Below are 14,929 nucleotides of genomic sequence, written 5' to 3'. Positions count from 1 at the left end.
TTAAAAATGTATGCATTAGCCATCAGTAGGAATCTTTTATCATCTCACTTTATGATTCAACTTTTTTTAGTCTTGGATTTGATTCCAAAACCTTTTGATTCAAATTAATGTGAATTCAGCAGTGTTCATTTTACCTGTGAAAAGTGATGGGTCCCGGGACTCTATGGGTCCCAACAGAGATCTATGGGTCCTCGAATTTAGTCTTATCGAGGTTGAAATTGTAAATCTGTGACAAATTTATAAAAAAAAATATATAAATCTATATATTCGTTAAGTTTTAATCATCACACTTAATTGGTAATACAAAGCAATTGTCACTTCAGATTTTTCAGTTCACAAAAATATTGTACATTATACAAAATAATGTTGCTGAAATATTAGTCTATAAAGAGGCTCTGCGGTCTCTATCAACAGATGGCAAATTTTTCAGTTCATATATTCTTCGTGGTTTGCCGTCCCACCACAGTTGTAATGCCTTTTCAAGGTCCAATTGCAGCAACGGAATTTCCATAGCTAATTTGTGGTTTTCATTGTCGTTGTGCAGATCCAATGTGCTTTTCTGAAAGTTCCAATTGCGAAATGATTTATGCAATCCAGTTTTTTTGTCACGCTGGGTGCACGCATCACAGAACATGTAGCCCCCATTATCATCCTCCTCATAGCGTCACCAGGAATATAATTGAGTCCATTTTGGCAGAAAAGTCCTTTTCTTGCTAGGAGTATTCTTTGGTTTATCTTTCGTCGTTTTTCCTTGCCATCGCGGTCTTCTGAAGAATTTCTCCGCCGTTTTTTCGTGACGGAATTATTGCCGTTACCTAATACCAACTGTTTTATACGGAGGCAAAAAACTAAGGAGATGATAATAGATTTCCGTACTAAGCCTCCCCCGCATGTGCCACTGTCAATGAATGGTAGTGAGGTGGAACTGGTCCATTCATTCAAGTTTCTGGGTACTTACTTGTCAGCTGACCTCACATGGACTGTCAATGCTACTGATATTCTAAAATCAGGCAGACAAAGGCTCTACTTCCTTCGTCAACTCAAATCATTTAGATTCCGTCAATCCATTCTAGTCAATTTTTATCGTGCTATCATTGAATCCGTTTTAACTAGGTCAATCACAGTTTGGTTTGGTCGCGCCAATCAGACAGAATTGTCAAAGATGGAATCAGTAGTGAGGACGGCAGAGGAAATAATAGGTACTGGCCTCCCGTCCCTGCAAAGTATCTACATCGATCGAACTAGAAAACGGACACTAAAAATGATAGACGATCTCAGTCACCCTGCTCGCAGGTACTTTGATTACCTGCCATTAGGTTGCGGTCTTCGCTCCATTGTGAGCAAGACTACATGTCTAAACGAGAGTTTTTACCCGTATGTTCAACTGGAATTGATTAGGTTATTATGTATTATATTATTATGCCAACGACGTTCCTCCGACCTGTTCTACTCTAGTCTTGTTATTTACATATTCTTTCTTTTTAAACTATTCTATATAATTACCTTGTAGTATACACAACAATATCTATTTCACTCTATTATTTTTATGTTTTTAAATCTATTATATTATCATTATTGAGAGTTCGCGTGTCAAATGATTTCTTGTATATATCATGTTTATGGGGCAGCACGGTGGCGCAGTGGTTAGCGCTTGTGTGGCACAGTTCATGTCATGGGAACCTGTCGTGGGTTCAAATCCAGCTCCAGACTTCCTGTGCGGAGTTTGTATGTTCTCCCCGTGTTTGCGTGGGTTTCCTCCGGGCACTCCGGTTTCCTCCTACATTCCAAAGACATGCATTTCAGGTGAATTAGCCGGTCAAAGTTGTCCCTAGGTGTGAATGAGCGAAAGAGTTGTCCCTGTGTGCCCTGCGATTGTCTGGCATCCAGTTCAGGGTGTCCCATGCCCACTGCCCGGAGTTGGCTGGGATGGGCTCCAGCACCCCCGCGACCCTAATGAGGATAAGCGGTACGGCTGATGAGATGAGATCATGTTTATGGTTTATACTGGCGGAATAAATAAATACAACAATGCAACAAATCTCTGCAAAAATGTGTAGCATTGCCTCTGCCAAAAATGTATCTTCAAATTTCCTGTGCATCAATGCTTTTGCAAATGAGGACAAATGCCCTTATTTTGTCACTTCGTTTAGCATGACTGATGAAAATTGGGATTCCTGTAGACACTAAGAAAAGGAATGTGGAAAAAACATCGGCAAGGGACATTGAAAACGAGTTTTGGCCAAGCAACCGTTGCTTGGTATGGAGCCCTCGGTTTATTGTTTTTTTTTCTTGTCAACTAATGAGTCATAACCAAATAGATCCATGGTTGGGAAACAGAGGTAGATTAAAAGTGTCTGGCAGCGAGCTTCGAAAGTTAAACAGATGGCCTGTTCTAGTCAAAAGAGGCTCTGCGGTCTCTATCAACAGATGGAAGGCATGAAGTTCACCTCTAGGGAATTTGCTCCAAGCGATCAGCTTTCCATAGCATTATCAAGACATTTTCTTGCTGTAAATAAATATTCACGTCAGTATCATTTCAGTTTCATTATGTTTGGCAAATATAGGCCAATGCATTTTTAAAATCTTCTGTTTGTACACATGTGTATGTTTTCCATTTTCAATACCTAATACCGTAAAATCCGGACTATAGAGCGCACCCGATTATAAGCCGCATGCACCACATTTTGCGCACATTATTGGTTTTGTCCTTACACAAACCGCACCTGTATATGCGCCAACATTTAAATATGTAACACAGTCACAAGTTTATCCCAAACCTGACTTTAGGTGCCGCGATTGTATCTGCAAATTTAATACACAATCCATCCACCACAATCGGCAACATGAACGGAAAATGATACCGGTAGTTAGAATTTAATGCAAACCTTTAAAGTCCGGGTACCGTTGAAGGTAATCCAACGAAAAAATGTATATATCCAAAGTTAAGGGTGGGAAAAATATATATCCACTATTGTCCGCTGCAACAACAAAGAGATTTAACTCAGCTTTACCCCACTTCCCGTCAGCCCGCGTTTGCTCCGCCCCTTCTTTTTGATTCGCTCGTAGAAAACACATCACAATAAGTCTCTAAAATAAATACATTACAAAAATATACAGTTGCAAATATATATTATACATGGTTACACATATTTACAAAGAAAGACGGTACACCGAGAGAGTTTTCAAAGGATTAATAATAATAATATAACTTTCATCCCAAACGGTGCCTGTGACAGGGCAGTTAATGGTAGCAACACGCTACCAACACGCTCGCATCACAGTAAACGGGTCTGTTAAAAAACATACCGTACTTGTAAAAATCACAGTAAACCGTCCTCATCTTCCTCATGTGCTGCGTTATGTGCCTTTCATTTTGCATTTTGCATGATGAGGGTATGTTTATGCTAATTTAATTTATGCACAAGCCAAGAAGTTGCAGTCTTCCTCGGCGCATAATTCCACCGGTCTAAATTTTACCTTTTGTACTCGAGTGCCCCTGGTGGCCGTTAGAAAAATTACAGAAATTGGCCGCTTCACTGAATAAGCCGCAGGGCTAAACGTTTGGGAAAAAAGTAGCGGCTTATAGTCCGGAATTTACGGTATGTAAGATCTTCTAGGCCAGGGATGTCAAACGTAGTTTGACTCTGGAGTTGGATCCAGGAATTTTGTTATCTGGTGGGCCGCATCAGTGAAATTATTTCAACTCGAAATTTTTAGCTTTGTTTTTCAGTATAAACAAAAATAGCATATTAGCAGGGTTGGGTAGGGTTACTTTAAGTTGATTACTTTCAATTTCTTTTGGATTACTCCGATACCAAATATGCTAACAAAAGACAAAAGAAACTCAATATGAATAAAATGATGACTCACAACACGTGGTAAGCTTTCTCTCCTGGCTTTGATCTCTTTGATCTCCGGCAAAACTAACATCAAATGCGACAGAAACAAAATGAAAATAAATCCAAACAGCTTGCCAACATCATTTTTGCCGTTCCATGTATTTCGTTACTCCCCAAGCCTGCACAAAATGGAGTCATTTTTTTCATATGTAGTTTCTTTTGTCTTTTATTAGCATATTTGGTATTGGAGTAATCCAAAAGTAATTGAAAGTAATCAAGTTAAAGTAACCCTACCCAACCCTGCATATTAGCATGTTATTGTTGTTACTGCCACATTACAGGCACTGTTTGAAAGGTAAAAGTGAATCTATGTTAATACAAACTTGAAAACTATTTGTTGTAATGTGGGCACCAGTGGCTTATATTCAGCTGCAGCTTATGTAAGTAAGTAAGTTTTTTTCTGGCTGCAGCTTAAAGTGAGGCTTGCTCTAAACCAGGGGCGTCAAACTCACTTAAAATTGGGGGCCACACGATAAAACAAACATTATACCTTGGGCCGGACTAGTAGATTAGAGAGACAGAAAAAGAGAGAGAATTAAGAGAAAGACAGGGAGAGAAAAGAGAAAGCATGGGACAAAGAGAGAAAAGGAGAAAGAGCGAGGGGGAGAGAGAGAGAACATGAGAATCAAAAGAGATAAAGAGAGAGAGAGAGAAATAACATGAGAAACAAAAGAGATAAAAAGAGAAATGGAGAGAGAGGGGGAAGAAAGAGAGAGAAAGAAAGAAAGCCAAAGAGAAATAGAAAGATAGTAAAAGAGAAGCAAGAAAAAACGTAGGGGAGAAAGAGAGAAGGGGAAAGCAAGAGAGAAAAGGACAAAAGGAAGAGTGAGCAAAAAAGGTAAAAAGACAGAGAGAAAAAGAGAGACACAGAGAATGAAAAAGAGAGAGATAGAGAGTGAGAGAAAATGGGAGGAAGAAAGAGAGAGAGAGAGAAATACAAGTACAGCGTCTTCTCTTTAATCTACTAGTCCGGCCCCCGACAGAATGTTTGTTCTATCGTGTGGCCCCCGAGTTGAAATGACTTTGACACCCCTGGTTTAGCTCGTAGTGTTGAAAGCTCCAACTTGGCAGTAATGATAGAAGATGACCAGCGGGAACATTGTGTTTGTGCATTGGGATGCATGAAGATAAATCAATTAGTAAGTTAAAAAGATATCGCCAAACGAAACAATGATCACTCTTTCCTCGCCGCCTGAAACGATTACCTTGCCTCATTACACTTGTTTGACTTTTAGCAGAATGTGATTATATCATCTTATCAAATGTGCTGACCCGTTACTTGCTCAAGCCTATAAAGTCCTCAGCAGCTTGATGAGGAGATGCTCACCAGAGTGCTATTATGTCAATGTTTGTAGAAGTAAAGACTAATTACGGTGAAGGAAAGTCATTTAGAGCCGTTTTACTTTGACCGCAACATGCACCTGTTAACATCTTTCGGGAGAAACCTACAGGGTTCGTACAGGTGCTTGAAAATGCTTGAATTTTGATGTTGTGTTTCCAAAAGTAACGGGTGTAATAATAACTTTTGTTTTATTGAAATTCCTGCTGAAATACGTTGTATCGTTTCTCTATAAGTGTCCTGCAATGATGAGTCCAACAGTGCCACCTGCTGGTATGGGGTAAGGTTTGGTTTGGCTTTAGACTTTGCGACAGGAAGGTGGGGGTTCTTGGCAGTCTACAACGAGCTGCCAACGGTAAGACACGATCTTTTGGTGCTCCGCAAAAAGTTCATTTTAAACATTAAAACCACAGCTGACAAATCTCTCAACATGCACAGTGATGTGATTGATGTTGTCCAGCTCTTTGGATTACTTTTCGTTTTGTTTCTGTCGCTTTTTATGTTAGTTTTGCCGAACGTTGCATGTTGTGCTAAAATGCTAATTCCCCTTATAGAGATCAAAGCCAGCAGAGAAGCTTACCACGTGTTGTGTTGTGACTCATTCATTTGCAGGTAAATTGTCAAGTCATTTTTATTTGTATAGCCCTTAATCACAAAGAGTCTCAAAGGGCTTCGCAGGTTATTACACAGACTATTTTTCAGACTATTATTATACTATCCCCTGATCTGGAACCAACATGAGGGCAAGGAAAAACTCAAAAACTTCAATATGAGGAAAATGAAGAAACCTTGAGAAGGGACTGCACATGTGGCATCCCCCTTTCAGGATTACCAGACAGCAAAGGATGTTGCAATCACAAATAATAAACAGATATTGTCGACGAAAAGTATAGGTTATTCATATGCTATAGAGTAGAAGTGTGTTTTAAGCTTAGATTTAAACATTTCCACTGAGGTTGCAGATCGGATTTCAGGGGGACGAGCATTCCACAGCACCGGTGCCCGGATGGAGAACGCTCTCGAACCAGCGGAACTCTTCTTGGCTCTTGGGATCACCAGAAGAGCGGCTTTCTCAGAACTAAAGCTTCGGACCGGAACATAGGGGGAAATCAGATCTGAGAGATATGAGGGAGCAAGTCCATGCATGATTTTGTATAATACTAAGAGAACCTTGAAATCACATCTTAGGCTAACAGGGAGCCAATGCAGGTTAGCCAAAATCGGCGTGATGTGATCGGACTTTTTTGTCCTAGTTAAAAGCCTCGCTGCGGCATTTTGTACCAGCTGAATACTCTTGATTCTGGACTTCGGGAGACCGGAGAGTAGTGCATTACAATAATCAAGACGGGAGGTAACAAACGCGTGAATTATAATCTCCGCATCCGACTGAGACAGTATAGGACAAATTTTAGCAATGTTGCGAAGATGGAAGAAAGCGGTTCTAGTAATTTTCTTCACACGTGTTTGAACATCTTTCAGGAGAAACCTACAGGGTTCGTACAGGGGCTTGATACACTTGAAAATGCTTGAATTTTGATGTTGTGTTTCCTAGGATTGGAAAATGCTTGAATTTGTTGCCGTATTTCAGAACAAATCTGCTTGAAAATGAGGTTTCACTTTGTCATTGCATTTCTTCTTCCCTCAAGTCGCGATTAACACCAGTTGGCATTAATTTGTATGGCACTGTCCTGTATATATAAACTTGGCACTCTGAAATGTGTATTAGTGTAAGGATTACGCATCAATTATGGTAGTGTTTCTCAGTGGTAAATTTTCATGGGAAGAACTTCCAGAAACTGAAAACAGAATTTTTACCCAACACCTATAAGGGGACGGATTTGTCTCAAAAACATATATATTTTCGATTTCCTCAATATCTAAAAATCATATGGTTTGTTAAATGCACAAGCAGGATTAAAAAGTGCATATGTACATAGAATAGAATAGAATATACCTTTATTGTCATTGTTACAAAATGGGTTGAACATATTGTGACAACGAAATTGGACGTGGCACTCCAGTTTCAAATTATAACGCATATTGCACTAATACTATCCCAAAACTATATGTAACATCCTACATGCCCACATTTCTTGTGTAAATATTGTGTAAATTATAACCTTATCTTCTTCCTTTATAATGTGTAAATTATAACCTTGTCTTCTTTGTTCCTTTATCTTCTTTGTTTTCTTTTATCCTCACTGTCAATTGTGAAACTGGAGTGCCACGCCCAATTTCGTTGTCACAATATGTTTAACCCATTTTGTAACTGATAGGTTGGTCGTTTTTGTTGTGAAATTTCTCAGAATTCAATGTATGAAAACTTGTTTTTATATTCCTAAATATAAAAACAATCTTTCACACACGCACACACACACGAAGTAACATTTCGATAATCAGTCTAATTGCATCTCTTGTACGTTTATCAGTCTTGTATTCTTTTATTTTGAAGTCTCATTCATGTGTATTTTTCTGTTTCCTGTGTGAATAAAGTTAGCTTCTCACACAGGAGGAGTCAGGGCTGCGGAGGCATTTGCCTAGAATGGCCAACCCGACAGGGCTCTCCCTCTTTTGAATTTTTATTTACCTTAATGCTTGTTTTTATTTGAGTAATTTTGCCAACATAGAGTTTATATAAGTTTTAACTTTAACAGTAGCAATGTCAATAAAGGTATATTCTATTCTATTCTACTTAGATCGCAAAGTTATTGACGCACAGTCAGACAAAGGCAGAAAAGGGGCTGGGCGACTGTTTAGCATATGAGAAACAGAACACAATGCACGATGAAAATCAAAACCATGAAAAGTAAATTGCGATCCAGCGAGGGATCACTGTGCACATATGTTTCATGACTCTACGTTAAACCCTTCCTTTTTTTTGTCCTCAGACCTCCGCAACGGAACTGGAGGCCTATTTGAGCAGCCAGTTTGATGAGCTCCGCCGATTGGTCGCTCTAGAAGAGAAGAGGGCCCTGCATCTCTTAGATCTCAAAGAGGCTTTCCTGACTGCATCTGCTGCTGAGAAGATTGCGGAGATCAATGTCCAAACTCAGCGTCTGGAGGAAGAAGTGGCCAGCATTACGCATCAGCTCTATTTGTTGGACACGGGGAAAATTGGTCCTGCGTCTTCAGAAGGGTCCTTGAGAGAAGCAGCCGAACCGGGTCTTAGATCAATGGTAACCTTTTCTTTGTGTTCTTGACTGTTCTGTGATTCTGCCCTGTGCCAAGCCAGTTAATGATGACTTTAATTGCAAATTGGTTTACAATCTTCATCACTATCACAAATTAAGTCAAAGTTGCAGTGCATGAAGGTAAAAATACACGGGTTCCCCTGACGTTGTGTTCTAGATGCGGTATTTTGAAGTCAAGGTCGAAGTAGAACAAAGTTGAGTAAAGTCAGTCCAGTTTTTCGAGAACCGGCTTCTTCAGCTCGGCTCACTAAAAGGAACCGGCTCTTTCGGGTCCTAAACGGCCCTAAAGGGGGGGCAGTAGCTCAGGAGGTAGAGCGCTCGTCTTGGGATCAAGGGATCCCAGTTCGAATCCCGGCTCGTCCGTGTTACATGTCGAAGTGTCCTTGGGTAAGACACTGCTATATAAATGCAGATCATTTCATTTCATTTCTCTGACTACACTCACTCAACATTTTGGATTCAAAATACAAATTTGGCTTTCTGAAAAAACTTAGTTAGAATAGAAAAGAATAGAATAGAATGTACCTATATTGTCATTGTTACAACATGGGATATAGTGTGACAACGAAATTGGACATAGCACTCCAGGTCCACATTTTACAGTGAGGATAAGGAAACAAAGAGATAAAGGAACAAAGAAGATGTTTGTACTGTCCTTGTTGTAGTTATCAGCAGGTTTGGGCAGATTACTGAAAAACAGTACTTAGTCATAATAACTTATTTTTAAAAGTAATTCCTTTACACTCAGTTTACCAACACCCATTCAGTGTTCTCTTTGCCGGCGTCCCTGCGTCCTAGACGCATCATTTTTGCTGGGACGCATAGTCTCAAATGAACTTTTTTGACCAAAAATTGTCATTATTACTCCGATTACTTTTTTTTAACAAATATTTACTGCACTCCAAACTTTTCGTCAGGCAGATCCGCCATTGTTGTTTTGGTCTCGCGGTTCGAGTTTTCGTCTGCACGCCGATCTCGGCCAACGAGATCTTGTTGTGTAGTGAAAGGAAGTCCGTCTTTTTTTAGAGAACCGGCTTTTTTTGCTCAACTCATTAAAAAGAGCCGGCTCTCCAACGGCTCACTTGATTGATTGATATTACGAATTATGTTGTATAAAGAAGTTAAGAAAAAAAAGAGAAAAAAAAAAAATTGTGGTTATCCCTTTAATCGGGACATTACCAACAATAATTTGATGCAGAAAATGAATTAATAATTTGATGATTAAAACTGAATGAATATATAGATTTTTTTTTATATATTTGTCACCGATTTACAATTTCAACCTCGATAACACAAAATTTTGTGGACCCATAGATTTTTGAGCATGCGAGTCCCCGGGACCCATCACTTTTTACAGCTCAAATGAACACTGCCCATTGTAGCGCGCTATTCTGAAAGTGACTACTTAGTTACAAATTAATGCATATATGCATATAGGATCCTAACCCCTAAAACGGATTGAAAAAAGCCACTTAATAAAATAAATGGAAGGAAACATGGAGACCAACCAATGGAAGCAGTGAAGCCTTCATACTCAGCCGAGACACTCTATACACATTTTGTCTCTGGGCTTCAAAAAACTTGAAGATTTCTTTCTCCATTTTGTTTTCATTTTTAGTTCAGTCGGTTGTAAAATACAGAACTGTACTTAATCACATTTTTGAGTGGAAGTTCAATGTTGGCAACAAAATTGACTTGGTGTAATTGGAAATTATTTGAATGCAACACAAACTTTTTCTTCTTTTTTCTGTGTTTTTTTTCTACTTTTTTTAAATTCCTTTAAAAAAAAAATCTCATTGTGTTTATTTTTTCCGAGCTGTTACTTTTTTCTTTTTTTTCTCTATTTACTTTTTTTCCTACAGTTCTTTCTTTTCTTTTTTCTGGCTTTTTCCATCTTTTTTTCTCTTACTTTTGTTTCTTTTTTTCTCAGCTTTTCACTAATTTTTCATTTTGGTATTTTTTTCTTTTTTGTTCTATTACCCCCTTCCTTTAAGTCATTTTGTGCATAATTTTACATTATATTTGGTCATGTTGGGATGAAAGAAGCAAAAACAACCTAAAGCGCCGGTTCCTTTTAGTGAGCCGAGCCGAAGAAGCCAGTTCTCGAAAAACTCTACTAACTTTACTCAACTTAGTTCTACTTCGACTCGACTTCAAAATATCGCATTTAAGACACAACGTCGGGGGAACCCGTGTATTTTGACCTTCATGCACTGTAACTTTGACTTAAGTCGCTTCTTAATTAGTAATTTTGAGCCCTGATTTTTGTGCGCTGGCTAGATTTTCTTGTGCGCTGAGAATGTGCGAGCAGCTTAGAGGGAACACTGGTCACAAGACAATCTGAGTTGATAATGTGTTTTAACTTGTGTTGCCCGACTCTCGCTAAGGGAAGCTAATCCAATAGACACAACTTTGATGCAGTTCCGATGTAATCCTTGAACAAATCTCGACTTCCACAGAAAGTAACTTCTTTCTCGATGGCAATTTAACTGAATTCACCGCGTTCCCAAGTTGCCACGGCTTAAAATGGGCAGCAAACTGGTGAAAAAGAACACATTATTTACCCCTGACAGAATATTGACATCTCTTTGATTACATTTAGCATGAAGCAAACCTTGCACGTGGTTTTATTGTAATTAAAAAAAAAGTAAACCATTTTCAAGCGCAGATCGCCTCTGCAAAGACACATTTGTCAATAAGCAATTAGTTGCTATTGGCTGGCCAGAATAAACACCCAACACAAAACCTAGTAGGGCTCGTAATGTAAACGGTCTGCATTTATATCGCGCTTTTCAAGTCAATGAAGACCTCCCAAAGCGCTTTACAATGTGCTTCACACTTTTCCCTTTTACACAAACTAACCGATAGTAGCAACCTGACGGCAGGTAACCAAAGTACCTGCGAGCAGGGTGACTGGGATCGTCTATCATTTTTAGTGTCCGTTTTCTAGTTAGCTCGATGTAGATACTTTGCAGGGACGGGAGTACCTATTATTTTCCTCTGCCGTCCTCACTACTGATTCCATCTTTGACAATTCTTTCTGATTGACGAGACTAAACCAAACTGTGATTGACAGAGTTGAAACGGATTCAATGATAGCACGTTAAAAATCGACTAGAATGGATTGACGGATTCCGAATGATTTGAGTTGACGAAGGAAGTCGAGCCTTTGTCTGGCTGACTTTAGAATATCAGTAGCATTGACAGTCCATGTGAGGTCACCTGACAAGTAAGTACCCAGAAACTTGAATGAATGGACCAGTTCGACCTCACTACCATTAATTGACAGGGGCACATGCGGGGGGAGGCTTAGTACGGAAATCTATTATCATCTCCTTAGTTTTACCTACGTTCAATAACAGATTACTCTCATGACACCAGGTGGAACGTGAACTTACTGTGGTTGACGTGTGTATAGACCAAATCTCTGTCTCTCTTGTGTCTGTGATTGAATTATGATGGACACAATTTGTCTCTCAGAGTATAAATATACTTTTAAATACCATTTTAATTCTCAAATTAATACTTATTTTAACTAAATACACCTGTATTTCATTTTTTTTTGTCTTTAAGTGTAAAGTAATACATTTAAAAAGATGTTTGTGTATCCAAATTATGTATCGCGTTACATGTATATTGTTACTCCCCAAGCCTGGTTGTATTTTCTGAAAAGACTGAAATCTGAATACAAGACATTCAATTATTTAGCAATCTGGTTTTCAATGTATACAGTGATGCCATTATTTAAAAAAAAAAGTCAACAACTACAACAGACAAACAAACAAATAGTTATGGAATCATGCCCCAAGCCACTGCCTTCTTACAGTGCCTGAATATAAATATGTTTGGTGCTTTATTTATTTGGAGCACATCCTACCCGGTCCTCGAGAACCGCATGTCCTGCATGTTTTGAGAGTTTCTTTTCTCCAACTCCGGTGATAAATATTTGAGCTGAATATAGCTACGAGAGGACTGAGATACTGCATGAATAAAACCTAAATATATCACAATCTTACACTCGATCTTATATCCCAACTCTAAAACAGAACAAAAGATTGGACATCTTAAACGATATTGTATAAAGAAGTGTAAAACCAATGTGTTTTACAAACAAGGAATTTATTACTTTCGAGCAATGTTCCCTGTAATTTTCCTTACGGGTCTGAGCGTTCACACCAAGTCGGTGAGCAACGCTTGAAACAACAGTGAGCAACAGCAATCCCAAGTGTGGCAACTAAGTCATTAGCAAACATGTCCAAAACTTGACATCAAGTTACGTTTTGCTGAGTTTCCGGCAATGCAAAGTTATTTTTCACTTTTGAAGGAATTGACGAATGAATTATTGCAAAGGTTGTACGGCCTACAAACGTCATTTGTTTTTACAACAATTCTTTCACAAGATTTCCATTTCTTTTTTTTTTCCTGGTATGTTTTGTCGCATAATACAAACATTTTTGGGGGGTTATTGAGTTGGTTGCACGATACACAACTGTATATAATCACCTTTTTTTTCGTGGAAGTACAATGTTGGCAACAAGATTGACTTGATATAATTGGAAATTATTTGAATGTAACACAAACTTTTTCTTTTTTTCCCGGTTTATTTCTACTTATTTTAAATTCCTTTAAAAAAAACTCGTGTTTATTTTTTCGTAGCTGTTACTTTTTTCTTTTTGTTCTCTATTTACTTTTTCCCTTAGTTTCTTTCTTTTCTTTTTTTCTGGCTCTTTTCTGAATTTCTCCTTTTTTTCTCTTCCTTTTGTTTCTTTTTTCTCAGCTTTTCACTACTTTTTTTTTTTGTATTTTTTAATTTTTTTGTTCTATTGCCCCCCCTCCTTCCTTTAAGTCATTTTTTGCATAATTTTAGATAATATTTGGTAGGGATTAAAGAGGCAAAAACAACCTGAAGAGCCGTTTGGGACCCGAAAGAGCCGGTTCCTTTTAGTGAGCCGAGCCGAAAGAGCCGGTTCTCGAAAAACTCTACTGACCTTACGCAACTTCGTTCTATCTCGACTTTGACTTCCAAATACCGCATTTAGAACGCAACGTCAGGGAATCCTTCTATTTTTACCTTCATGCACTGTAACTTTGACTTAATTCACTTCTTAATTAGCAATTTCGAGCCCTGATTCTTGTGAGCTGGCTAGATTTTCTTGTGCGCGGAGAATGTGCGGGCAGTGTGCGATTGCGCACGCGTGCAGCTTAGAGGGAACATTGCATTTGAGTTTGAATTACAATTCAAGTGGTAGTCTTTCTATTCCCAAGTAACTTTCCATCCTCTTCCAATGTTAAAAAAACATTTGGAAAGCTCAGAAAGACGTTAAATTTTCTGCTTGATGGAGCAAGCAGCAAGTTGCTGCAACCCTGCCCAACACTGATCAGTAATTCATAGATTTTGTGCGCTTCCAACTAGCCTGTGCCTGCTTGTGAGTAGTTGTCACGGAGTTCTTTCTAGCTGCGTTCGAAGTCCAGCTTTTTTTTTTTTTGGGAGTCAGGGCCAAACTTTTTAAATAATTGTAAAAAGAGTGTTGTTTATTTCTTCCCCTCAGTATGTCAATTTTATGCACAGTATTTAAGGTTTCAAACACAGTTAAAATGGATTGTTTTACTTTACAAAAATAGAAATTGTTTTATGGCACTTAAAACAAACGATAAATATACATTTGCCTTTAGTATAGGCCGGGGGTCGGGAACCTTTTCGACCCAAAGAGCCATAAAAGCAAAAAAAATGTATCAAAATAAATTGAGAGAGCCACATCATATATTTTCAGACAAAATTCAAAGAACTGCAAACACGCTCTGTAGACAAAAGCTTATTGTTCAGCGCATTTGATTTCACTGTGTGTCATTTGATGATTTCATCAAATGTATGAAATGATAATAATGCCAAATCCTGTGTCCAAAATCAATGTAGATATACCATTTACAATTTGTCTTCCACCTTCAGTTAAGAGTGTTGATGCAATTTTTTGCCGTTAAATTTGTCCTTAATAACGGTTTCAAAACAAAGTGCATGCAAAGTTCTTTTGTAAAAATGTCACAAATGACTGCAAACGATAATCATATGTTGGTATGGCCTATCAAATCAATAGGCCATACCAGCTGTGGCTTTAGTCCATGTGTATGTTGTATAGATTGTACTTTATTACCTGTAGCATTTCAAAATGACTTTTAATAGTTTACCTTTACTCATGTTTTGATCTTTCTCTCTCTCTTTGCACTTTGCAGCATGACTTTGAGGCCAGACCAAGGTAAGGATGCCATTTTGATCCACGTTCCCCTTCTTTGAATCTAAAATGAGAGCATTTCCAAAACATTTTGTGGAATCGCAAAGTGTTAAGGAGCTGTCAATGTGTCATTATTTTTATCCTTGTTTTAATCCTCCGAATAAAAATATGAACCCCCACAAAAAAATTAGTACCGTATTTTCCGCACTATAAGGCGCACCTAAAAGCCTTTGTTTTTTTCAAAGGCTAACCATGCGCCTTATAATACAGTGC

At 38.4% G+C, this 14,929-nt stretch overlaps 1 protein-coding gene across 2 annotated transcripts in view; it reads left to right on the top strand.

Annotated features, from left to right (window-relative positions):
- Positions 1–14,929, top strand: part of trim44 (TRIM family member 44) — a 99,948-nt gene that overhangs the window by 29,148 nt on the left and 55,871 nt on the right. For both annotated transcript variants that reach the window (XM_088339535.1, XM_088339534.1), the window contains exons 4-5: positions 8,127–8,414; positions 14,658–14,680. In XM_088339535.1, the coding sequence (XP_088195661.1) occupies positions 8,127–8,414; positions 14,658–14,680 (311 nt within the window). The remainder of the gene's footprint in view (positions 1–8,126; positions 8,415–14,657; positions 14,681–14,929) is intronic.

This window comes from Urocampus carinirostris, chromosome 7, assembly GCF_059441175.1.
Source record: "Urocampus carinirostris isolate Australia breed hairy pipefish chromosome 7, RoL_Ucar_1.0, whole genome shotgun sequence".
Taxonomy (NCBI): Eukaryota; Metazoa; Chordata; class Actinopteri; order Syngnathiformes; family Syngnathidae; genus Urocampus; species Urocampus carinirostris.
Note: the sequence above shows the minus strand (reverse complement) of the source record. Positions and strands in the feature narration are given on the sequence as shown.